General features: G+C 42.9%; 1 protein-coding gene across 5 annotated transcripts in view; it reads right to left on the bottom strand.

The window, feature by feature from the left end:
• Positions 1 to 26500, bottom strand: part of LOC109990029 (neuronal PAS domain-containing protein 3) — a 236154-nt gene that overhangs the window by 34224 nt on the left and 175430 nt on the right. For all 5 annotated transcript variants that reach the window (XM_065947745.1, XM_065947744.1, XM_065947746.1 and 2 more), the window contains one exon: positions 6353 to 6533. In XM_065947745.1, the coding sequence (XP_065803817.1) occupies positions 6353 to 6533 (181 nt within the window). The remainder of the gene's footprint in view (positions 1 to 6352; positions 6534 to 26500) is intronic.

Raw genomic sequence — 26500 nt, 5'->3', positions numbered from 1 at the left:
GAGAAAACTCCCCGCGGCTCTTATTTTCAGTCTCTTCAGCGTCTTTATCACACATCATCAGTTCAGGGTCAGAGAGGAACGTTAAAACTCTATTGGCTGTTGACTTTGACCTGTGGCCTCCCCGCTGGAGGTGACTTTTAATCCATATCACGAAGGAACTGAAGATTCTTTTCTTTGAACAGATAAAGATTGACTTAAAGGAGCAATATGCAACTCTGACCCCTAGTGTTTAAAATGGGTACTGCAGTCCAAATTCAAAACATTGCAGAGAGCTGTCTCCCCCCACCCCCTCCTCTCTAGAGTCGATGCTCACAGGTCACCATGTGGTGGACACTGAAGCTTCAGTGTTTATCCAGCTCTGCATCGGTCTGTAAACCTTTCTGTGTTCTAACCTCTCTCCATTTTTCAAAAGCATCTCCAATATTGATCCTAGTTTGAGCACGTTTCTGCTCATGGAGCTTATTAGAAACATGCAGAGGCTTTTTAGGTCGGGTACAATCACTTCTACCTGAACCACTTCTCTTGCCCGCTTCCATCGCTGCAACACCTGTTGGTTTGACCTGATAACTGCTCTCATATCTGGCAAACTGAGGGGCGTCCAAAACGGCCGTGTGGGGGTGCCTTAAAACCGCCTACCTTCTCTGGTCCAAACAAATCCAGACCATCCAGGAGCAAAATCTAAACTTAAGATCGGACCTTTAAGGCTCATAACAGGTGCAAGTCTATCAATGACTCTAAAATAGACTAAAATATTCAAAGGTGTATTTTTGGCATTAAGTAGCTCGAACCAAAGATAATGTTTTTGGGGGGTTCATTGCAGCTTTGCAAACTATTTTTAACTTTTTACATTTTTTGCATCAGGATTTCTGTTTGGGCATCTTATTCTTCACTCCTCAAACAATCATAAATCTGACGCTGTCCATGCTGAAGATGTAATGACGGAGGCTCCATGAACGCATCACCAGGAGAACTTGTCTTCAGAGGGTTTGCTCTTCAGCGTCTGGGCTGCAATCGTCTGATGTGAAAGACATGTTTGAACAATCCAACAGGCTGTCATTTCAAAAAGCATCCTCCCTCTGAACTGCATGACCTCACCATGATGACACCAGCGACAGAGAAGGAGAGGAGACACGCCGCTTTCAGGAACACCTCAGTTTCCTTTTTGTGTTTTATGATTCAAAGCGTGCAGTGTTTTCTCTTTGCTGCTGTAATCGTTCGTCTTTAATTTCATACATTTATTCATGCATATTTCTCATTTACACCCAAGTTTTTAAAAAAAGGGCGAAAGAAACGTTTCAAAGATTTCTCGTTTAAAGTGAAGAGAAAAGTCTCTGTGGTGTTTCGCCTGCACTTAACTCACCATCACACTCTTAATGCGTGCAGTTAATTGAGTATTTATTTCAATTTTCTCTCATCAGAGAAGAAAAACAACTAAATTTCAAAGTCCTTGTGGAAGTGTCAGTAATGCCGCCCTCCAGGAGAACACCATAAGTTCTCGGTTATTAGCTCCTTGCGGTCTAATTGTCCGCGGCGTCCCCTTATTTCAACATCATAAGTCTTTGATTATTGTTGCTAATTACGCTATTAGCACAATGGAGGGGAATAATTCGTCATAATCGCTCACATTTATCATAATTACCCAAGTTTACAGTCACCTACGTTTAATGTCGTTTAGAGCGGCCATCGGCGACGGCTGCAGCCCAAGGACAAACTCACCACTGTGTGCGTGCGTGCGTGTGTGTGTATGTGTGTGTGTGCGTGTGTGTGTATGTGTGTGTGTGTGTGTGTGTGTGTGTGTGTGTGTGTGTGTCAGGTTGAAGCGTGTTTGTATTTGCATTGAAAATGTCACTTGGACTCCAGGACAGGAGGCAAAGGTCATCTCTGTCGGGAGACACACAAACGCAGAGATGTCTTGGAGAACACGCTGCAGACTTCTTTCTTCAGTTTTTCTTTCATTTTATCAACTTTTTTTAGGTTTTTCTTTCATTAAAGGTCCAATCAGTAAGATGTGTAGTGAATGAAATGATAAAGTGACCTTACTATATGATCAGACATTAAGGAAACATGCAAAGTGCTGACTTCTCTGACAACAATGCAGCAGCCAGTATGTCCTCCTTCTAACTTGAGATTCTGCTCCTGAATGCTCTGGATTTGTTTGGACCAGAGAAGGTAGGCGGTTTTAAGGCACCCCCACACGGCCGTTTGGGACGCCAATCGGTTTGCCAGATATGAGAGCAGTTATCAGGTCAACAGGTGTTGCAGTGATGGAAGCGGGCAAGAGAAGTGGTTCAGATAGAAGTGATTGTACCCGACCTAAAAAGCCTCTGCATGTTTCTAATAAGCTCCACGAGCAGAAACGTGCTCAAACTAGGATCAATATTGGAGATGCTTTTGAAAAATGGAGAGAGGTTAGAACACAGAAAGGTTTACAGACCGATGCAGAGCTGGATAAACACTGAAGCTTCAGTGTCCACCACATGGCAACCTGTGTGAGCATCCACTCTAGAGAATGTTTAGAATTTAGAGTGCAGTACCCATTTTAACCACTAGGTGTCAGAGTTACATACTGCTCCTGCTCCTTTTTTCAACAACTTATTGTTTTAGGTGAGGGACTGATCACCATAATTCTGTTTACATTTGATTATATGAGAAGTTGCAGCTTCCACACAAACATAACTGTAGTTTTTAACAAAGCCTCCTTCGTCTTCTAGCGAGAAGAAAAAACACACGAGCCTCAACTAAAGTGAGTATTTTCAGGGTTTTTGTACGACCTGCTGAATGATTTCCACTCACACACACGATACTCTGAACTCCGAGAGAATTAGTCACAAAAGATTCAGCAAAAGAGCTCAAATTAATTAAATCAGAGTCATGAGTGTGTTTTAGAGAAAAGCAATAAACCCACTTGAGGCAAACAAAGAACTTTTCAGAGGCCGAGGATCATTACTAAAGCAAAATGATCCGTTTGGGTTTATTAAACGTCCGCCCGCTCCTTCGCTACCGCCGCTCTAAATGGAATCTTTAGAGTACATAATAGCCAATCAGAGGCTTTTCTTATTAGAGTTTTTCTAATTAGGCTCCTTAACGAGGACGGGCTGTTTACAATGGGAGCCGGAGCTGCTCAGATAACAGCTGCAGAGGACAGGGCGACGCCGGACCACAAATAAAGCGCTCCTCTGTGCTATCTGCCTGTCACACAGACGCCGATAACACGGGAACTTCTCAAGGTCCAGGACTCAACTTTTAATTTGTGGACAGACAGGAAGTGTGTCTGTGTGTGTGTCTGTACTCAAACACAGTCTGAACAGGTGTGTGTTCAAGTTTTAACTCGAGGGAGGAACAAAGAGGGAAGAAGTGACATAAAACAAAAGATGGAAGAGGGAAGGAAAGGAGGAGACGAGGTAGAAAAATAGAAAAGTTTGTAGTGTGCTATAAGACAGAAAAAGACAAAAAGTAAGTTAGGATGTGACATTAAGAAGGTAACATGATGGAAAATAAGGGAAAGAAAACGCAAAAAGCAAACAAAAAATACCGGTAAAAAAAAAAAAAAAAAAAGATAGATAGATAACCTCGAAAACAACACGCCGACGCCATTTATTTTAACATATGACTTTAGAGAGCAACAACAAGTGACAAAGAGGGTTCTTTAGTATCTCCATGCACAGAGTCAAACGTCCATCACAGAACAACCTCAAGGACGGACAGACAGTCAGCTCACATCGGACACCTGACATAAGCCCCGCCTCCTCCTGGGAAACATTCATACAAATTCATACCAGCCCTCCACCGCCTCCTCCTCCTCCTCCTCGTCTCTTCTTTTCCTCCAGACAAATTAACATTAAAGAACACATACATGAATCCTAATCCTCCTCTTCCTTTTGTCTCTGGTCACATTATCATCGGGGATCACTCCTTCACATTCATTCATGTCCGTCTGAATCCTCTCCCTCCCTTCTGCCTTGCTGCGCTGTCTCTCGTCTCTTTCTTTGGACAAATTAACATTGCTAAGCACTCATGCACATTCAAACATGTCCCTACATCCCCTGCCTCTCTGTCTTTCTTTTCCTTCCATCTTTCTCCACAGACGAATTAACAAGGGAGAACAAACACCTTTGTCCTCCTCCCTTCCTCCGCTCTTTGACTCTCTCTCTCTCTCTCTCTCCCTCTCTCTCTGGTCAAATTAACTTTGGGAATCACTGAGACGTTCACTCAAGCCCCAATCGCGCCTTATTCTTCCTCGACGTCTTCATATCTCTGTATCTTTGGGGTAAATTAGCATTGGGAAACACCCATCTGTGTTTTCAGTTCTTTTCTTTCTCTCCAGACAAATTGACTTTGACGACCACATATATGTCCTCTCATCGTTTGGTGCGTGGGGCGGCTCGGTTAGAGGTTTCATAGAAAGTCAAAGATAAAAAAAAAGGAACAAAAACATGAAATGTGGAACTCCAATTAATTTAAAGCCCCCCCCCCACAAACCCTCCCCTCACCCATCACCAGCACCAATCAGCCAAGAATAAATCCGCGGCAGATCTAATTACCGCGCCGTCTCCGAAGACCCCAGCCACCGCGAAGCCAATCTTCCCCTCCTTGTTTGAACAGGCTGATGAACTAAGGGACTCGATGGATATCAAGTCATTTTGTTTAATTTATAAATGGATTTCCCCCTAATACTTAAATTATCATCAGCATAAGAGAGAGAGGAGGAGTGGGAGAGACGCAATGGAAACCGCATGCAAGGTAAAAAGTGTGGAACATGTGGTGCAGGAGAGGATGGAGCGATAAAAAAGATGGAGGGATAGAAAGAGGCAATGCGAAGAATCCCAATGAGGAATGTGTCCTTTTCAAGTTTACAGCTGTGATGGCTTTACAATGTGGCGCACTAATTGTATTCAAGTTTCCTGCAGGGAATGCTGGGATATTGGGGAACAAGTGAAGTGAAGGAAAAGGGCATCAAGGTCAGACAGTTCAGGATGTTGGAGAAATTGAATGTGGATATTCAAAGTTATCTCAAGAACCACAAAGGGTTAAATTAAAACAAATAACATCATTTCTTCACTTTGTATGAAACTTCAGTCAAAAGTCAGTTAGCTGAGCTTAGCATAAAGACAGCTAGCCACAAAAAGAAGAACCACCTTCAGCTATCCCCTTCCATCAGTGCAAAAACTACAGCTAGTTAGCTTAGCATAAAGCCTGGGAACAGCGAAATAGCAAGCCAAAAACAGAAACCACCAACAAACTCTAATTTAATTTAAATAAATTTAAAACCGCAGCCAGTTAACCTGGCAGAAAGAGGAACACAGTTATCTTAAAAAAAACTCAAACCAGGTCTCCTAGCATATCTGGCAGCCAATTAGCTTAGCATTATGACTTGAAAATATGGGAAATGGCTAGCCAAAAGAAAAAAATCTCCAACCAACTCCTACCCGTCAGTGCAATAAATATTAAACTACAGCTTGAAGCAAGTTAGCCTAGCTTAGCATTAAGACTGAAAACAATAAACGACATATAGCCAAACAATACAACTACATCCAGCAGTCAGCTAGTTTGGATTAGCTTAAAGAAAGAACAAAAGAACAAGAAAAATCTCCAACCAACTTTCCTCTTCAGTGCTTTGATAGATGTTAAACTATAGCGTGCAGGCTTGTTAGCTTAGCTTAGCATAAGAAAATGAAACAAGGGGAAAAATCCAACACATAGTCAATACAAAAATGCCAATCATAATCTCCCATCAATGCATTAAATTTAAAACTACAGCCATCATTCAGTTAGCTTAGCATAAAGGCCGGAATCAGGGAAATAGCTAGCCACAATTTAAAAATAACTTTTACCACCTCCTCCTATCGCTGCAGTGAATTTGAAATTACAGACTGCAGCCAGTTAGCCTAGCTTAGCATAAACAATACAAGGGGAAAACCTTTTGGAAAGAAAACCCAACCAGAAAACTCTCATCTGTGCAATAAATGAAATAGATAAATATTAAATTTGAAATAACAGACTGCAACAAGTTAGCTTAGCTTAGCTTAAAGTTTGGAAACAGAGGTAAATAGTGAGCCAAAAAGAGAGAAAGTAACAAAACGTGTTCCTTCAACCAGTGTTATAAATGTTAAACTTAAGTTTTCAGATAGTTAGCGTAGCATAAAGTAAAAACGGAAAAAGGCTACCCAAACAAAAACAGGGGAAAATACTTTCCACCAGCTTTAAATCTATCTAACATGAGAAAGCCCCACTTTAGTTTGTTCTTTCATGTCTTCTACCTTTTTTTGGGCTCATCAGTGTTTTCATGACCTGTGGAGAAAAACAGATCTAGAAAACTTCCCCCCATCCTCGGCTCCATACCCTCGTTTCCTACCTGGTTCGGGGGTCTCAGAGTGCGACGACGACGAAGCCGAGGATGCCCCGTCTTCGTTGACGGCTCCTTGGGACATAGACATCCCTCGTCCTGGAGGAAGCTTCATGCCGAGCTGCTCAGCCATCTCCACGTGATCGCCCGGGTGGATGTAGTCGAAGACGCTGCTGCCAGTCAGCTCCACCTGAGGGAACACAGACAGAGACACAGTGAGACATACCGACTTCTTTTTCCTTCCTCTACATCTTCCTCCTTCCTGTTTCCTGGCTGCACACTGCTTCATGATCAGACAGGAAACAGTCTGGAATGGTTGCAATCAAAACCATATTGGAAACATTTCCGCTCAAATTAGTTAACTAAAAGATGTTTTTTTTGTCCCAGACAGGCTTTTCAACCGCAGTTAGTTTCCCCAGGAACTATGGACCGTTTGAGGAACTATCTGTATTTCGACAGCCGGAACCAGGATCTAAATTTAGTTCTGGGGTAAAAGATCTACCCCTAAAAAAAGACCCTGCTTTAAGGGGGTCGTACTTTCTACAGATCCAGGAACCTTGGGGCTCATGGCCTGCAGTCCCTGTAGAGTTAAACGTCTCGATTAGTCAGGCACTCCCAGGGTTTTAAATCACCCACTGGGACTTCAGGCAGCTGTGGATGCTGACATCTATGGGCCAAAGGAACCGTTTAGTTCCCCGAAGAAGAACCAAAAGTTCCGGGGGACCTTTGGTTGAAAAGGGGCTTTAGTCTGTGACAACATAACAGAAAGGATCCCCACAGACTCGGAGACCCACCTTCTTTTTTAAAGACATTTTTTTATTTAAAGAAAAACCAGAAATAGCTGAAACATTCCTCTCTTGAACACCACCAAACTCCATTGATAAAAACCGTCATTTTAACTCAGAACACAGGAATTACAGGTCTGCCACTGCTTGACCACTATGTTTTTTGAGTAACAATACATCGGTGTTTAAAATGGAAAGGGTTGGGTACGACAAAGTTTTTGTAAAACATACAGTACAGTTCAAATGAACTCATCAACTGAGGCAGCGTGAGACGAGAAACTCCTGTGTTCTGCAAGGTGAATTGGTTATTGTTTTTGTCAATGTAGTTTGGAGACTTTAAATCAGAGATGTAACATCCTCTATTACAAAAAGGTCATCTCTGCAGGGATCTTTTCTATAATGTTTGTCACACACTTAAAATAACAACCTGAGCCTGTCGGTGACCACGACTTTTAGTGGACGCACTTTGACCTTTGCCCTCACCACCTCCCATAATACATCACAAACCAGCCTCTTGTCTATGTCCTCTTCCTCTTCCTGTTCTACAGCTTTCTCTCTCTCTCTTCATCTTCTTTATAATCTGTCCCTGAGGTTGTCTCTCTCCTCTTTCCTGTCTACCTTAACTTCTTGTTTTTCTTTCCGTTCCCTGTTATTGTCTGACCCCCTATTTCTTCTTTCTCCTCCTTTTCCTGCTCATCCTTTCCAGACTTTCTCGACCCTCTTCCCTTATGTTTCTTCTCCCTTCTTCATCCTTTCCTCCCTCCTCCTCCTCCTCTTCTAATCCGTCCCCCTGTGAATCGGCGCTGGCTTTTCTTTCTTATGGAAATGGAATAAATAAGCTTCTTCTTATTAAATAAATACAGAGTCCCTTCACCTTAAACACTCTCATTAGCGGAGATAGAGGCGGATTTGTCTCTGTTAATTGGGGATGAGACGAGGGAAACTAAAGCGATGCACACACTGAACACACACACACACAAAGCGCAGATTCAAGTCAAGGTTACAAATACACACAAACACTTTTAGTTTTAGTGTAATGAACAAACGCACACGAGCAATTATCAACGGGAGCGTGTGATGTTTGTGCGCCGCAGTTTAACAAGTGTTTTCATTTGTAGCGCTTCAAAAACATTGAGCACATTTATTTCTCCACGCTAATCTGGTTATGTACTGTATGAGTGTGTGTGTGTGTGTGTGTGTGTGTGTGTGTGTGTGTGTGTGTGTGTGTGTGTGTCAGGTTTTTGGGGGTCCACTGGGACTAAGGGGATTACATGGGTGTAATCCCTTTAATAAGAAATCCCTTTAAGGCAATTTAGTCCCCTCATAAAGTCTCATCTGGAGCAGAAAGTGATGATTAAGAAATGAGACTGATCACTGAACAACACACACACACGCACACACACACACACACACACACACACACACACACACACACACACACACACACACACACACACACACACACACACACACACACACACACACACACACACACACACACACACACACAGACCCCGGTGCACCATGGGAGTTAGTGTTCATGTTTACACGTTACAGTGCTAATTGGATCTACATTGTTCTTCCTCGAAATAACACGCCGACTTTTTAATCAATTAAAACTTGGCACAACTATTTTACATAAAGTCACTGCTGGAGCTAATTACACAGAGATGGAGTTAGACATTCAGACAGTCTCTGCAGCTACACTTGATCAAATGAGAAAATGATCAAACAGCAGACCGGGACAGAACTCACTACTAGGGACTGATATGTACCAGTCCAAAGAGTAACGTCCAATCAGGGAGAAACTAACCATGCATGTTCCACTTGTTAGCTATGTTTACCCTCACTCTGATCGAACACACAGTTTGGTACTGGAGTCGAAGATGTATGGCAACCTGAGAGTTTTAATCAGCCAGAAACGTTGGCAGCCTTGTCCCTTCATACATCATGATATCCTTCGAGACTTTGCACAGAGGTTAGCCAACTCGTTTAATAACATTATAATGATTTTGTTTCTTTTCCCAGAATCTTTTGTCTTTTAAGGACGTTAGAAACGTGAGAGAGAGACAACAATACAGGATACAGAGAGGAGAGGATGTCGAGTCAGAAAAGCAGATGTTCTGAAAATGGTGGAAGGATAGATACGTTTTAAACTTTGCGTCTTTGAAATAAACAACAGATTCATGCAAAGTGTAAGACCAATGATGAAGCTGAAACATTCCAGACGTCTTCTACTTTTAGTGAACGTCGGTAAATAAGTGGTCGGTCGGGTGAGGTTGAGTAGGAGTTGCTTCAAATGTTCAACAGTTTCTAAGAAGTTAGAGATGGACCCATATAGAAAGTAAATATGAATGTTTGAAGCCTGAGTGACGTCACCCGTCTGTTCCTGCAGGGGGCGCTGGAGTCCCATCGATGGCGGTCTCCATGCTGGAAATGCTGTTTCAGCCTAACTTTCAGTCAACCTAACGACAGGCTGAGAGCTGGAGCTGAGACGGGTTTTGAGCCTCCTGATAAACCGTTACACCGCTCCCGCCTGTCAATCATGTCAGCTACACGTCTTATTGTGAATAACTCTTATTCTTCATAAAATCAAAACAGATGAGTCATCAAAACATTCACCCCCGTACAGTGTGTGCTGTTCGAGACATGAGCTAATCAGATCTATTTGTTTTTTTGAACCAGGCTGTAAACTGTAAAATGTTAATTTCTACTGTAAAAACAGGCTTTTTAGAATGGGTGTGTATGTGACTTCCTCTGCTTCTGCAGCCAGCCTCTAGTGGACACTAGAGGACCTGCAGGATTTTACACTTCAGCATCAGCTTCATTTTTCAAGACCGGAGGTTGCTGCTTGGTTGGACCAGACCAGCAGTGGTGGTAATCACCTGAATGTGATCAATGCAACAACTCAGTGGAGACTTAAAAACCAAAACTATCTTTCGTCTTTTATTTTGAAAGAAACAACAAAATCCTGAGAAAAAACAAGAAACGAACAAAAGATGGAAAAACTGAAGCGTTGAATCCCATTAATCAGCTTCTCACTCTCTGATCACAGTTTAATTAATGTGGACAAAGTTAAAGCCACACACACACACACACACACACACACACACACACACACACACACACACACACACACACCTCAAACCAGTCAAAAACCTTAGAGTGACTTTGTAAAGTACTAATCAAATAAATTGATGTTGGCTCGCAGGGTTCAGAATTAATTAGAGCATTAAACATTAGCTAAGTGGGGTAATATTCCAAGTTTGATAGTGCATAATCACTCTGCTGTTAATGATTCACGGGGCGTCGTCCGCCGTCAGAGAGAGGAGAAACCACGGACACACACGAGAGGGGAAAAAAGTGCAGAGGAACTTCATGTATTTCCTCTTTAAATGATTAACGAGAAAAAAAACTTTGAAATGATCGTTTGACTTCATATCTTTATTAATAAAAAAACATATATTTGGTGATAGTCGGCGTGAGTAAGCAATACGTGTAAGTGCAATGGCGAATATATAATGTGTTTACTGTGTGTGTCTGTGCCCACACACACAGAGGAGGAAGTACGCGTATGTGTGTGTGTGTGTGTGTGTGTGAATGTTTGCTATATTCAGGCTAGTCTCCAGCTGACAGCACTAGTGTGTTATCAGTCAGATGAATGGGGATGAATCTTCATTGTCAGTACACACACACACACACACACACACACACACACACACACACACACACACACTGCCCATATCCAGGACACTTTCCTTGTCAACAGCTCAGAGGATGACAAATGAACGCTCCATTATGAACTGTTCACCACAGCGTGTGTGTGTGTGTGTGTGTGTGTGTGTGTGTGTGTGTGTGTGTGTGTGTGTGTGTGTGTGTGTGTGTGTGTGTCAGCCAGGGCTCTGATAGATGGTGATTTATTAGGCAAAACAAAAACACACAACACTGAAAGCAATCACATCATCAGGACGAGTGAGAGGGGGGGGGGGGGGGGGGGGGTGGGGTGTAAAGATCAAAGATGACCTTATATATAATTATTATTTTTTTAAATATTGAAATAAGTTTTATTTGGTGTCAGTGTTGTTGTGACATTGAGGCGTGTGAAGTGCTATGAAATAAAAGTATACAAGGCGTCGGTAGCCTTATGGTTAGTGCGCGTGCCCCATGTACAGAGGCTACAGTCCTCTCCTCTCTCTCTCTCGCTCTCTCTCTCCCCCTGATTTCCAACTCTATCCACTTCCTGTCTCTGAATAAAAGCTAAATAAACCTTAGAAAAATAGAAATGACCCTTAAATTCTGTTAAGTTCCAGCAGGGGGCAATCAACACCTAACTGTCAGAGACTAGTTTTAATTCTCTTAAACTGCTCTAAAAAAATGTGAATTAAAAAGTGCACTGCTTACTTCTGTGAGTCACAGATAAGTCATGTTTCCACGCACAGATCGACAGACAGAGACTTCTGAGACCTGCAAGAGTCAGAACCGAGGTCTTTGGATTTCACTAGGTGGACACTCAGAACTACAGATAGGGAAATCTTCAACGCTGCAAGTCCTGTAAAGACTACAACAAAAGCTAACCTACAACAACCAGCTGAGAGTTCACCCTACGACCAAACTGACAGAGAGACCGGCTGTGATTCAGGATGACATCATCGACCGGATCACTCTCAGAAAGTTCTGTGCATTGCAATCACTTCAACCTTGACTTATGTAGACATTAAGAAGCAATAAATAAACAGTGGCGTCCTGAAAATCACTTTACTATCACTTTGTTGTAAGCAACCAACGTGCTTCGCCTGCAGCTTCCTCCGGGTCGCCGCTAACCCTAAACACGCTGGACAAACCTGAAACCGACCAGCACCTGAGGACGTGGGCTGGCTGTGGCTGGGGGACCCTGCTGGTCATTTATAGGTACAAATTAATTTAACATTTTTATTTTAATCGGTGCCGTTTAAGAAGGAAATTGCACCTTTTTAAGATTCTGTCTAATCAATCGTTGTTTTTTATATGTTCAAACAGAGAGAAGTTCTGTTTCTATGTCTTTCTGATGGAGGTCAACATCAGTGTGTGTGTGTGTGTGAATGTGTGTGTGTGTGTGTGTGTGTGTGTGTGTGTGTGTGTGTGTGTGTGTGTGTGTGTGTGTGTGTGTGTGTGTGTGTGTGTGTGTGTAGGGTTTTAACATCCTGAGAGAAACAGAAAGTAAGAGATCCTTCACCGAGATCAATACATTCACTTAAGCTTCTTCAACTTGCTGACTTGTTAAAGACACACACACACACACACATACCTCACACCATGGCGGGGTGTGTGTGTGTGTGTGTGTGTGTGTGTGTGTGTGTCATGTTTCGTCGTTCATCATCTTTCAGTTTTTTGCACAGCTGATCCCTCTATCTCTCTCTCAGGAGGGAGACGGAGGAGTGATGAGTGCAGGTGAGGTGCATTCTGGGTACTTGATGGACGAAAGACGATGGAAAGCAAATCACACAAGTTAAGTCCTTCAGAGAGGATGGGACAGGTACACACACGCACGCACACGCACACACGCACGCACGCACGCACGCACGCACGCACGCACGCACGCACGCACGCACGCACGCACACACACACACACACACACACACACACACACACACACACACGTAAAGGCTTAAATCAGTCTGCTGGGTTTCATGTCAGCGTGTTGGATCAGCTGAAATTTAGAGCCAGAGAGCAAACAGGGTTTACAAGGCTGAGACACAGGGGCTCTAAGGACACACACACACACACACACACACACACACACACACACACACACACACACACACACACACACACACACACACACACACACACACACACACACACACATTTATAAATACTACACACACAGGAAAACACACAAAAAGCACTATCTAATGTCTTTGTTATTCTCATTAGATCACTCACATGTCTTTGTTTTTTATTTGTCGTGCAGTTTGTCCACACAAGGCCACCGTAGGCTTTACCAAAGAGCAGCTAATACAGTTACAGTTCCTGCTGGTGACCAGTAGAGGTCATTTAAATTTTGATTTAAAGGAGCAATATGTAACTCTGACACCTAGTGTTTGGAAATGGTACTGCAGAGACTTGAATGTTTAGCATGAGTCTCAGATCCTAAGGGGGCCTAAAAGGGAAAAAACAAATGGATTTGACGCCTGATTGTCCGACATTTAGACTCCAGTTGAGACATCTTTGAGCGCCGATTCTCCGTATCTGGTAGCGTTCTTTATTTTGCTGATTTTAAAATGATCTCTCATTGAGCAGAAACATCCCGGTGAACACACTCGCATGAAACAGCATTAATGTTCCTCACACATCGCTTATAAAGCTTCCTGCTGATTTGTTTGTCTGCTTTCTATTTTTTATCTGTTTAATCAGCTCTCTGTTTCTCCCTCTCTCTCTCTCTTTCTCTCTCTCTCTCTTTCTCGTTCACAAAATCCACTGAGAGCTCTAAGAACTTGAAAATCTCTCCTCTGTTCTCCCCAAATCTCACAACAATGGCGGTCTTTGAGTGTTCAGAGTGAGGGCCCCGACGCTGATAAGCCCGGTGTCGAACGTCCAAACGCCAAGGCCAATCCCTGCCTCCCAGTGCATTATGGGAGTGTGATAAGGACACAATGGAGGAGCACTTTTATCGTGTCCCTCATGCTAATACGTCCGCCGCTGCTTATTCCTTTTGTTGAGTAGATTTAATTTGTTTTGTGTGTTAATGACTCACAAAGAACTTCAGGTGGAGTGTGTGTGTGTGTGTGTGTGTGTGTGTGTGTGTGTGTCTACATGCTCCAGGCTAAATCTCATCCATCAGACTGTGTGTGGATCTTGAGGCTATTTTTCTTTATGCATGTGTGTATCAGGCAGATAAATATGAATGTGTGTGTGTGTGTGTGTGAGTGTTTGATTTGAACTCAAATTAAATTTAAATAAAACAAATGGTGCAACAGCGTTGTCTTGAATGTGACTACAGCTGCTGTGAATTTGTAATTTCATGCTAACAAAGTATCTATCTAAACAGCTAACATTAGCAGTGCTAGCTCCACAAGCCTTAACGTCCACACATTCCTCTGGTTTAACCTGACTCAGTCTACATAACACTTCATCACCTTTTATTAATCAACACACACTGGCAGACCGCTCTTCGTGCCGCTATCTGATCACGGCTTGATTACATCCAGGTAGTAGAGACATGTAGCTGACCTGACTGACAGGCGGGCACAGTGTAATGCTTTGTCAGGAGGCTTAAAATCCACCTCAGCTCCAGCTTTCAGCCTGTTGTTAGGTTGACTGAAAGTTAGACTGAGACAGCATTTCCAGGAACAGAGACCACCATTGATGGGATTCCAGAGCCCCCTGCAGGAACAGACGGGTGACGTCACTCAGGCTTCCTCCAGTAATATTTACATGGTTGGGAACCATTTGCATTTTTTGGGAATTTTTGGATTGCTGTTTTTTGTTTTAAACGTCAATTATTTGTGTCACATTTTCTGAGAAGCTTATGAAACTTTATTTAAAGAGGAGAGAGAGAGGCGGGGGAGAGAGAAAGGGTGAGGGAGAGAGGGGTGAGGCGGGGGTGAGGCGGGGGTGAGAGCATCCTCTCTCCACTGAACACTAATATACGAGCCTGCAGCCGTAATAAAAGTATATTTATTATAAATATCCTCCATTCATTTCTCCAGCAGCGTTTACAGCCGGCAGTAAGCAGCCATTTTCATACCGCGGCTCCTCTCTGAACATTTCTCAGCTGAAGGAAAGCGTTCACACTGAGAAAAAAAAAAAGAATAAAAAACATCTTTGTTGTTTTATCGAGCACTAATACAGCTGGAAATATTATCCGTGCTGTCATCACCTCCTGCCGAGATCCTCTGTGGTACCAAACTCAACTTTGGACAAAAAAAGGATTTAAAAAAAGAAAACAGGATCTAACTACCCGCCACAGCCATAAGACCATACCCCCAGACGGGCCACAAACCTACCCCACTCAGACAGCGTACTGGCTCCGTCCAGCCACGGCTTTTCCAGATTGCCAGTTTGACACTTTCAAAAATGAAATTCATCAAATCAGAGTTTGCAGGTCCGAAGACAAAGAGGGGAACACAGAAAACCTCTCCCAAACCTCCCACCCACTCCTGAAGCAACAGAAGAATTATTCTTCAGAAGAAGAAGAAGAGAGGAAAAATTAAATAATGACTTCAGGAGAATCGATATAAATTCAGACGTAACGATTAAAAAAACCCCAGCAAACTGACGACTTTCAGTCTGAAGCAGACGTCACAAAACTAATGAAATCATCTCCTGCATAAAAAGATAGATAAAGAGTGTGTGTGTGTGAGTGTGTGTGTTTGCAGCAGGATTCAGCTTTTTTATTCTATTTGTCTTTAATTTTCTATGAATGGGAATGAGTGTGTTTGTCTGCTGCTCACGCGTTGATACTGTTCTCTGAGGACAACTGTCTGTGTGTGTGTGTGTGTGTGTGTGTGTGTGTGTGTGTGTCTACAGGGCAATTAATTGAGCAGCGATTGGAATGCGGCGCTGCAGCCCGCTGTGAGTCCCAACAAGGCTTTAAATGCAGACAAACACAAACACACACACACACACACACACACACACACACACACACACACACACACACACACACACACACACACACACACACACACACACACACACACACACACACACACACACACACAGAGAGAGAACTGTTAGAATACACAGAAAACATTAGGATATGCCTCACACACACACACACACACACACACACACACACACACACACACACACACACAGACAGACAGAGAATGGTGTTCCCTCAGGATCTCCTCATTCAGCGGCTATGACCTTGACAAGAACAACAAACTGCTCTCTCTCTCTCTTTCTGTCTCTCTCCCTCGGTCGCCCTCTTCCTCAGTTTTTTTATTCATTCATGAATGAATCTCTTCATCGTCTTCTTGCTCCGTTTCTTTGCCTCTAACTTAATCTCTCTACTTCTTTGTTTCCATCTTTTCTTTTAATACACGTCTTCCTGGGACTTTATTTTCTCCATCTCCTTAAATGTTTATTGTTCCCTCACAAGCTTTATTTTGAAAGTCTGACCACATTTCTAAAGAATCCTAAGAAGCAGTATTTGTTCCTGCAGAGCCTCATTTTTTTAAACCATGTAAAGGACAAACGTGAGCGTTTGAATAAACTTTAAAAGACAAAATAAAATCTGCAGCAAGATAAAGTATGCTGCCTTCATGTGCTCATTGGAAACATTGTATTTACGAGTTATGATCTCATGAACGGCTCTCCGAAGTCATAAATACCCGAGTCCCCGAGTTGTAATGTTTGCGTTACGCTTTAGGGCAGAAACGATGGCGACTAGTTTTGAAACAGTGTCGACGATTGATGTTAAAAGTTATATATTTGGTCATTTTGTTCACAGAAGCTATCAAATGTTTTTAGTTGCACATTTTAGTTTATGCATCTTTTAACTGTAGAATCCAGACAAACTTAAAAAATAAAGCATGCAAATAAAGCTCATCTTTGTTCTTCATTTTGCACAAACTTGTTTTTTTTATTAGAGCACATGAATGCGTGATGTCATTTTTATGGCCGCACAACTGGGAAGTACGATGTTTCCGAGGAGCACTTGAAGGCAGCAATCGAAAGAATGATTCCCCAAAATGTCAGACTGTTCCTTTAAGTAGTCGACTCAAAGTTCCTCTGCAGTCAAAACACAGACACACACACACACACACACACACACACACACACACACACACACACACACACACACACACACACACACACACACACACACACACACACACACTACAGAGATGACAGCAGCTCCCTCAGTGCAGTTTTCAAGGCCTCAGCTGTCTCTCACCTGTACACACACACACGCATATTTATGTGCAATGTGAAGCTACGAGCTAACTAAAGAGCGCTAACATTAGCATGCTAACAAAACAAAGCAGGACACACGTGATTGCAGCTCGAGCCAAGGACAATTTTGGCCACCACTTGCGCTTAATGGTGCTTAATTATGGTGCATTCTAATTCACAACTCCTCGTGGATCTCGAGTGGAGAGGGGTTGGAGGTGTGTCTCTGGAGGAGAGCGGAGGCTTTAGTATGGAGGAGGCGTGGCCTAACAGCAGTTTGTTTTGGTTTCATGCTGATAACTCAAGGGCGACACCTACTGGATCAAAAAGTCGCTCATTCGTCCTCAATGTCAGAATAAAATTTAAAACAAAGCCAAAGTCATGGAGTGAGTGAATCTTGAATGTCCTTTGCATCAGTTACAGATTGAAATGTGCACGTCTACATTTGAATCTCTCCCTCAGCTTCAATCATCCTCCTTTACAAGTCAGTATATTTGTTTATCTGTACAGTTGGGACTGCCTGTGTGCATCTATATTGTCATATTTTTTTTAAATAGAATAAAAAAGTGCATATAACTATTAAAGAACCCCACTGGCTGAACTCTAAACTTCATTATCAGAAAGGTGAAGTTGAATTTTTGGGGGACACGCTGTCGTCTCCCTGATGGCCATGAGTTCCTCCTCTCTGTATCTGCAAAACAACCGGGAGCCTCTGCTGCTGCCGCCGCCGCCACCTTTTGGCGTCGTCTGATTATGTATGAGTTGTCTATTAGATAGGGATTTAGGGAACATGAGCTATACTGTATATCAGGATATGATCTGAGGACAATCTGTGGGCTTCAAACAGAGAGGGGGGACGCCGGCTGACGGAGAGGCTTCACTATCTGAAATGACTGTTTGTTTTCAATTTCACATTCCAGCTGATTTCCTTTGGATCGGGGCGCAGAGAGGTTATTACCGACGCAGACGAGCCTGCAGGAACCGGGAGACACAGAGTGTGTGTTTGTATGTGTGTGTGTGTCTGTATAGGTAAGTGAGTGTGTGTTTGTGTGCAGAGTTTGTGTACTACTAACTGCATCTATGTGTTCACAATAAATTGATGCAGTGTAGTTTAGAGCTCCACAGTGTGGTTCCTGAAGTTAAAATCCCGTTCATTTTCTCCATAGTGGACTTGATTATTCGCCATGATGTCATAACCATCACAGGTGGACTGACCACGAGGTACCTGAGTGTGAAACGATGGTTTATGCTGCTTTAGGAGACACAAGTTCGTCTGATATCAACTTCACTTTAAGAACAACACGGGGAAAAGAACTACACTACCCACGAATATAGAGTGTCACAGCGACATCTCTGATTGGTGGAGCTCGCTGTTACCATGGCAATGTTACCCTCCTCTTGGCGCCAAATGCTAAATGGACAGCTTCGCTTGCAGGCTCGGTAGTTGGTTAGCTAACAGGAAATGTACTAATAACCTTGTTATGCCGCAGTGCTCAGACTAACTTTCAGTCAACCTAACAACAGGCTGAGAGCCGGAGCTGAGGCGGGTTTTAAGTTTTGACATCGCGCCCACCTGTCAATCATGTTAGCTACATGCCCATAAACGATAACACGTACCGTTCATAAATCACGAAAAGAGAGAATCACAGAGCTCCTTTGTGCTTCAGCGGCAGAGTGAAGAACTAATAATGAGCATCAGGTATGTGGGCGACGTTTTAATTGGTTCATAAGCTTAAAAAACATCAGAATAATAATATTTGCTTAGCTAGCTGGCTAGCTAGTTGTTGGCATACTGTGTGTGTGTGTGTGTGTGTGTGTGTGTGTGTTCCAGTTCTAATTGTTGACACTGTTACAAGCTTTTTTTATCAGCCTTTAACGTCACACAAACTTCACAACTCTCATCGATAATTCCCTATTTCCTGCTCGTAATCACAACTATGGAGCGTTGTTCATGTGCTCAACAAGACATTTCCGAGGAGCATTATTTAGGTTTTGCCTGCGTAAGGTACGTAATGAAATCAAGTCAGACTATTTTCCTCTTCTCCTGTTTTTTGTGTTTAGTCCTCATTTGTCGTTACTCTTTATAACTGGAAACATCTTCTGAGCGCTGCTTCCCACATGAAAACGTCTTCACTGCTAACTTCCTGTTTGGCTGTTTGAGACAAGTTCTTTGGTTTGAATCTGCAGAACTGTTTAACATTAAAGGTACGTGTTTGTATTTGTCTCACGCTTCCTCGTGTGTGCAAACGGCGTCCGCTGTATGTGTTTGAGTCTGAAAGCATTTGTTGTTGTTGTTTATAACTGTCTTTGTATATGTGCAACTGCAGGTGTGTGTGTGTCTTTAAAGGCGCCTGTGTGAATCTTTATGTTTTGGTGTGTGTGTGTGTGTGTGTGTGTGTGTCTTCCTATCAGTTAGACAAGTCATTATTCTTGGCTGACAGCGCTCAGCTCCCGCTCCTCTGCAAGGTAATGAATTCTCCTTCAGATAAAGAAAATAAAAATCATCTTTAATTTCTCCGCCTCGCTGTTGTGTAAACTCTGATTCTCTCCGCCCGGGTGCACTGAAGGCACGGCGCTGCCCGCCTGCTGCCAGCCCCTCGGCCGGCCCTCCCATACGAGCGGAGATGGATGATGAAGGTAAAGCAGACCCTCGGCTTCGGATGAAAGAACTAATGTGAAATATGACGGATACATGGTGGCCGCTGCAGCACAGTGAGTGCTGGTGTGCACATATATGATGTTCAGGAGAGTCTGGACTTAAATATAGAGACACATTAATCTCATGTTAACTATGGTGTTTTGCATGAAGAATAACTTCATATTGTTATGATCTGTGAGCAGGATTTAGTAGAAGTTATGTCAAAGCTTCAAGCCCTGAGAAATCTAATGTTAGCTTCGACTTTGCTCTTTCCCGTTAGGCACAAAAATTATTATTCCATCAATGGGAAGTCACACAAAACCACTGATTTATTCAGAATCATGCTACAATAATTAACTACTGATAAAGGTCCAGTCAGTGAGATGTGTAGTGAGTGAAATGTTAAAGTGACTATCTGATCAGACATTAAGGAAACATGATATGTTGAAGTGCTGGCTTCTCTGACAACAATGCAGCAGCCAGTATGTCCTCCTTCTAACTTTAGATTCTGCTCCTGAATGCTCTGGATTTGTTTGGATCAGAGAAGGTAGGTGGTTTTAAGGCGACCCCCCACACGGCCGTTTTGGACACCCCTCGGTTTGTCAGATATGAGAGCAGTTATCAGGTCAAACCAACAGGTGTTGCAGTGATGGAAGCAGGCAAGAGAAGTGGTTCAGATAGAAGTGATTGTACTCGACCTCAAAAGCCTCTGCATGTTTCTAATAAGCTCCACGAGCAGAAACGTGCTCAAACTAGGATCAATATTGGAGATGCTTTTGAAAAATGGAGAGAGGTTAGAACGCAAAAATTGTTTTAAACTTAGCTTTAAGAATCTGAAGAGTTGAAGAAACAGGATGCCTTTAGAGAATGAATAAGAGAGGACCGAGATTAGAACCCTGGGGAACTCTGCTTTATTTAACTTTGTAAAGATAGGTTTTTAACGCACGGTGAGAGTTGACTATAAAAATACAGACAGAGAAGGAGCTTCTGTTTCTGTTTCCACATGTGCTCCATCTCTGACAACAAGCCCTGATGATGGATAAGATGTATGACAAACACATAAAAACACACACACACAAGCAATAAGCCCTCTGCCACCAGAGCCTTTAATTTACACCTTGGGAGTCAATTTGGACACACATACACAAACAGGATCACACACGTACACACAGGTCCCTGATGTGTGCTACATTTGTTTTATGCTCCATCTGCTCTGCCTCCCTACCGTCTCATTACAGTTAAAGTACAGCTCAGCTCTACGGGAGCAGACAGGGGACAAAAAGGACGTTCAGCAGCAGCAGCAGCAGTCTTCAATCAGGGAGCCACAGAAACAGAGAGCAGACGGGACCAAATATGATAAACTTTAGACTAGTACATGTATCCATGGCAATATGTTTATGAAAGCTGAAAAAAACATTCACATTTGTGCACACTGTTTAATTTGAAATTTAAATTCTAAAGCAAAAATTGCATGCCAGAATCAGAACCAGAATAAAAAATACTTAATACACAGACGTCAATACGGCGCTGAGGCTCAGATACGCCCACCGCATCCTATCTGAAAGTCCCTTAAGGCTCCAAACTGCTGAAAACATATTGTTACTCTCTGATAATCTGCAGGAGACATTTCTCTCTGAACTCAAAGTTTCATTTTTTAAATCTAAAAGAAGTGTTTTTTAGGACTGTGTTGTTTTCAACTCTGCAGCGGAAAATGTTCCCTGATCTCTGGAAAATCACCTCCAGCCTCTCACAGTCACATCCTCTGTGTTAGTTTTTGTTCTTCCTTCTTTGGACTCGGTGACATTAGAGATTAATGTTTCAGATGGACTCCTCTCCTCTTCAGCACGGTGCCACTAACAGACGGAAGAGCCTACTAAAAACACTGAACAAGTTCCTGCTGCCGCCCAAACTCTCCGAAAACAGTCTGAAGTGGCTGCTGATGAGATGTCAGACATTTTCCCTCTGAGTCATCAGATTGTACACAGAGAGAAAATGTCAACAGGTTCAAACACTACACATGATTCAGAGTTAAAAACAGAGACACTCACACACAGCAGCATGAAGTATTGAGTAGAAGAAAAACACTCCTGAAGTTCAGGTGGGTCTCGAGTTTGCAGGAAAAGTTCTTAATCCTGGTTCAACCTTTATCAAGTATCTGAGTAAAGAGGAGGATTATTTACACTTTAACAACCTGATTTCTGAAATATTCTGCTGATAAGCGAGAGAATAATTTAATACAAAACTAAGATATAAACACCTAACCAGAGTTAAGAGATAACTTAGCCTAACAATTGGAGACAGACTTTTTTAAAGAAAAAGTGGATTTAAAAAAAAACAACTAAAATTATAAAGAAAATACAATGATTCAATACAGAAGTGAATATAATATTATCATCGACGTAGAGGGATAACAACAATGCTAATAAAACAGTAAAATCATCCTACAAGATGATTTGACTGAAATAGAGCTGAGTTATGGAGGTGCTGAAGTGGATCAGTAAGACTGAAAGTTAATGGTGATGAGAGACAAGAGGAGTGTGGGACAGGAGAGGAGGGAAGATGATGGAAAACAGTGGATGTGATTTTCTTTCTCCGGAATAAAACGAGCAATAACAGAGAGAGAAATGATGGGGTCGCTTCAACAGGAAGTGCTGTGCATGCTGGGATATTTTCTTGGATGCTGGTTCAGGGACCTGCTGCCCTCCATCATGGAGCAGCGACGCCTCAGATGACATACACCGCTGTGATGTGTTCAGGGCCCGTTAGAAAGTTTCAGTTTTCATTTCAGGACGAGAAACAAATCAGATTCCTGTTTGCTATTTAATAAAAAAAACGTATCTTGTTATTCTACAGCTCAATGTGTGTGTGTTTGTGAGAATGTGTGTGTGTGCGTCTGTGTGTGTGTCTGTATTATTTCTGTACACAAACTGTACAGGACGTTTGTGTGGTTGGCTTAACGCTGGCCATTGAGAAACATGAGCTGTTTCACTCCTCCTGTCTCTGCCCATGTGTTCCATTAATAACACTATCGATCCACACACACACACACACACACACACACACACACACACACACACACACACACACACACACACACACACACACACACACACACACACACGGCAGTGAAAGGCCATGATAATCAGTAACAGAGTTAATACATGGCTCAGTTTTCAGCGACAGAAAAGAAAAGGTTGGAGACTTAGCTGACCTTTATTCTTTAGTTATGAAGCTCTTGGTACACCTGGCTGCACGTCAGCGTACCTGTCTGAGTTGGTCTGTTTACCTGTCTGTGTGCCTACCTGTTCGGCTGTACGCTTCCCTTTGTGTGCATCAGAAGAAACAGAAAGTAAAAAGTCACAGTATTTAAAAAAAAAAGGAGCACAGAAAGGGAGAAGAGAAGACGTGATGTCAGGTGTAATTATGAGAGACAAAAACCAGACGTCGGCCATCTTTCATTAAGCTTTTATCAGCTGCTCATAATGCAGGAGGAGCGAGTGGCAGGAGGAGCAAGCGAGCGGCGGCTAAATGATTATTACAATTAAAGGGCGTTATCATAACGACGAAAAAGCAGCCACGACACATTGAGCTAATCTCCCTGTGATGGTGGATTCATTATAGATAGAAGTGAACCGTAATGACATTTATGATTTAAATATGACCCGCTCCCTCACGCAGAATAAAAATTAGATTTTTTTTTTTTATCGTGTGTACCTGAGAGACCAAAGTTTGAGTTCAATCCCACAAGTTTCAGGAGAAAATGACAGTGAGACGGACAGATTCATAACACTTCATTTACCTGCAAGGATTTTAAAATCTGCTGCGTGTTAATAACGACACATTTAAAGTCACCTTTCAGGTGTAATGAGGAGGCGAGCTGAGCAAATCACCTGAGAATTTAACCAAACACAAATCATTCATCAGGTATGAATGTTAAATACATCACAGCGCAGCACGTGGACAACTTGTAAAGCTGCTTCCTCAAAAGTAAATCACCAAAATTAATAATTTGTTTTACACTAAAAAACACACTACAAAAAATTCCATATCGGTCGGGCTCTAGTTTTATTTCGATGTTGTGTACAAGAGGTAACCATGCTCAGGCTCAGTTAGTGGCTTCAGCTCGGTACGGGGGGACTGGGTCTAGTTTTTGGGTGCGCCCTAACAGTCAAAAAGCATAAAGAATCAGGGGAAACATATAGAGGAGTGACTCTCAGACACTTCTTCAAACTATAACACCCCCGCAGGTTTGAGTGACTGACTTCTCTATTAAACAGAGGAACTTTAAATCCTGTTTTTTATTGAACTGAAGCATCATGCGATATACTCTACTCACTGACGTTCATCTGTACGTATCTTTATCTCTCAGTTTGCTCGGCGTCAGATCCTTTAAACCGTGTTTTTACTTTTAATACACGTTTGAATAATGAGCGCAGCATGTTGTGTTTTTAATGCATCGTGCTAACATGCACTTTGACTTCCCTTTCTGTGTGAAATATGACCACAAATAAACATGCCTTGGTCTGTGTGTCCTTTTTCTGTTGCATTCAGGGTACACCGCATGAAACACACTTTTAAAACACACACACGCACGCATGCACGCATGCACGCACGCACGCATGCACGCACACACGCACACACACGTACATAACAGGCCTTTAAAACAGACCCATGTGCACAAATCCCTCGCTATAATCGCCTATCAATTTATCTGTTTTCTGCATTTAAGGAGCAGGTACTTTCATCACGATCCACGGGGGTTGGAGAGTGCACACACACTCACTCACGCACACACTCACACTCAGAACCAGCGGTGGTCACATCCAGTTATGCTGACATGGCCTAGCATCTGCTCGGCGGCTCCAGAATGACACCGATTTGCACTTAAATGAGTGGATTTAAGTGGCGCGGCGCCATTACCACTCGGCCATATGTGATCCCAATGTCTTTATCCTGCATTACACCGAGGAGGATGAGAGGGAGATGAGAGAGGGAGGGGGGAGGGAGGGGGGAGAAGAAAGGAGGAATGACAAGAGACGGGGGCAGAGGGGGCGAGGGAGATTAGGACAGACAGCATAGAGAGAGAGAGAGAGAGAGAGAGAAAGAATGGGGGAGAAAGAGGCATAAAAAGAAAGAAATAGATCTGTAATGAGAGAGACAGCGTGCAGAGGAAGATGTTAGAGCAGAGAGAGGAGATAGGAAAAAGAAAGGAGGGATCACACCGAGAGAGGACAGAGAGGACAGAGAAGACAGAGTCGAGAGGACATTTAAGAGAATTTAACAAATAACAGCATATAGGGTCATTACAGTACGAGCTCTGATCCAGATCCACATCACAGTCCTGGATCAACACAAGTCTTTAAACACAACAACGCTAAACAAACACGACTCATAAGAGTGGAAAAAATACATTTTGCACAATAAATACTCATTACTTTGTATTCAATTAAGCATCCAAATCAAGAGGGACAAAAGCTCCTGCTGTCCTCGAACAGTTTGGACGACAAGAATGAATAAAGTCTCCTTTAGAAGCTCACGATCTGTCGTTTAAGAAGGGGCAAACTGCGGCTGATATGAAGCTGTACGCCTTTAAAAACGCTCTCCCTGCTGTCAGGATGCAAGCTGATAGAAGCTGCATCTTCACGTGTCCAGAATCTCATTGGCTACAAGAAACGAAAAGTCGTGAGGCAACCTCAGGTTTGGCAGCCGATGATGAAAAGCCAAAATCCTGCAGTTCCTCGAGTGTCCACTAGAGGCTGGCTGCAGAAGCACAGGAAGTCACATACACACCCATTCTAAAAAGCCTGTTTTTACAGCAGAGATTAACATGTTTACAGCCTGGTTCAAAAAAACAAATAGATCTGATTAGCTCATGTCTCGATCAGCACACACTGTACGGGGGGTGAATGTTTTGATGACTCATCAGTTTTGATTTGATGAAGGATAAGAGTTATTCACAATAAGACGTGTAGCTGACCTGATTGACAGGCGGGCGTCGTGTAACGTTTTGTCAGGGTTTGTCTAAGGTCACGCCCTTTGACAGAAACCCACGATTTGAGCAGTTTTACATTTTTCATGTCCGCTCAATGACGAGGTTTGACAGAGTATGGACCCTTTACACTCTGAGAAACATGAACTTCCTGTTGTGTTAAAATCAAGACAGCTTAAGTTTTTTTAAAGGTCCTGACATCAAAAAAAATGTGTATCACTTTTCACTCATACAGTTAAAAAACTATGATTGTGCTTCGGGCCATTTTGCAACAGCATGTCTCTTTATCTCGTCTCCTCTCCTTCTTTCCCACCTCTCCTTCTCTTGCTTCCTATCTCTCATCCCTCCAAACTTTCTCCCTTTAGCTAATACATTCCTCCTTTTTCCTCCCCCCCCCCCTCTTTACACCCTCCTCCATCTCTCCCTCCCTAACACCCCCATCACACCCTCCTCTCGTCTCCCACTTTATCTCTCCTCTTCCTTGTCTCCTCATTTTTATCTTTTCTCCTACCTTCCTTCCTATCTCTTTTCCAAGTTTTTTAACCTGATATCTCCCTCCCTCTTCTTCCCCTCCTCCCTCCCTCCCTCTGTACCTCCTCCTCCTCCTCCCCTCCCAGACTAATCTCCCCCTCCCCCCTCCCCTCTCCTCCTCCAGGTGTTTTGCAGGGATAAAGGATTGATGAAGCCATCAACTCTCTGCTCTTGACATTTACAAAAAACCCTCCAAGCAAACACCTCCCTCCCTCCTCTCCCTTCTCCTCCCCCCCTCTCTCTCTCGTTATCTCTCTGCAGTGCTTCCTTGCTCGTCCCTCGCCCGACCACATCATTAAGACGCAGTAATTAGGGCTCATTTGTAAAGCCAGTGT

Source organism: Labrus bergylta, chromosome 18 (genome assembly GCF_963930695.1).
Source record: "Labrus bergylta chromosome 18, fLabBer1.1, whole genome shotgun sequence".
NCBI lineage: Eukaryota > Metazoa > Chordata > Actinopteri > Labriformes > Labridae > Labrus > Labrus bergylta.
This window is presented reverse-complemented; position numbering and strand designations above follow the sequence as displayed.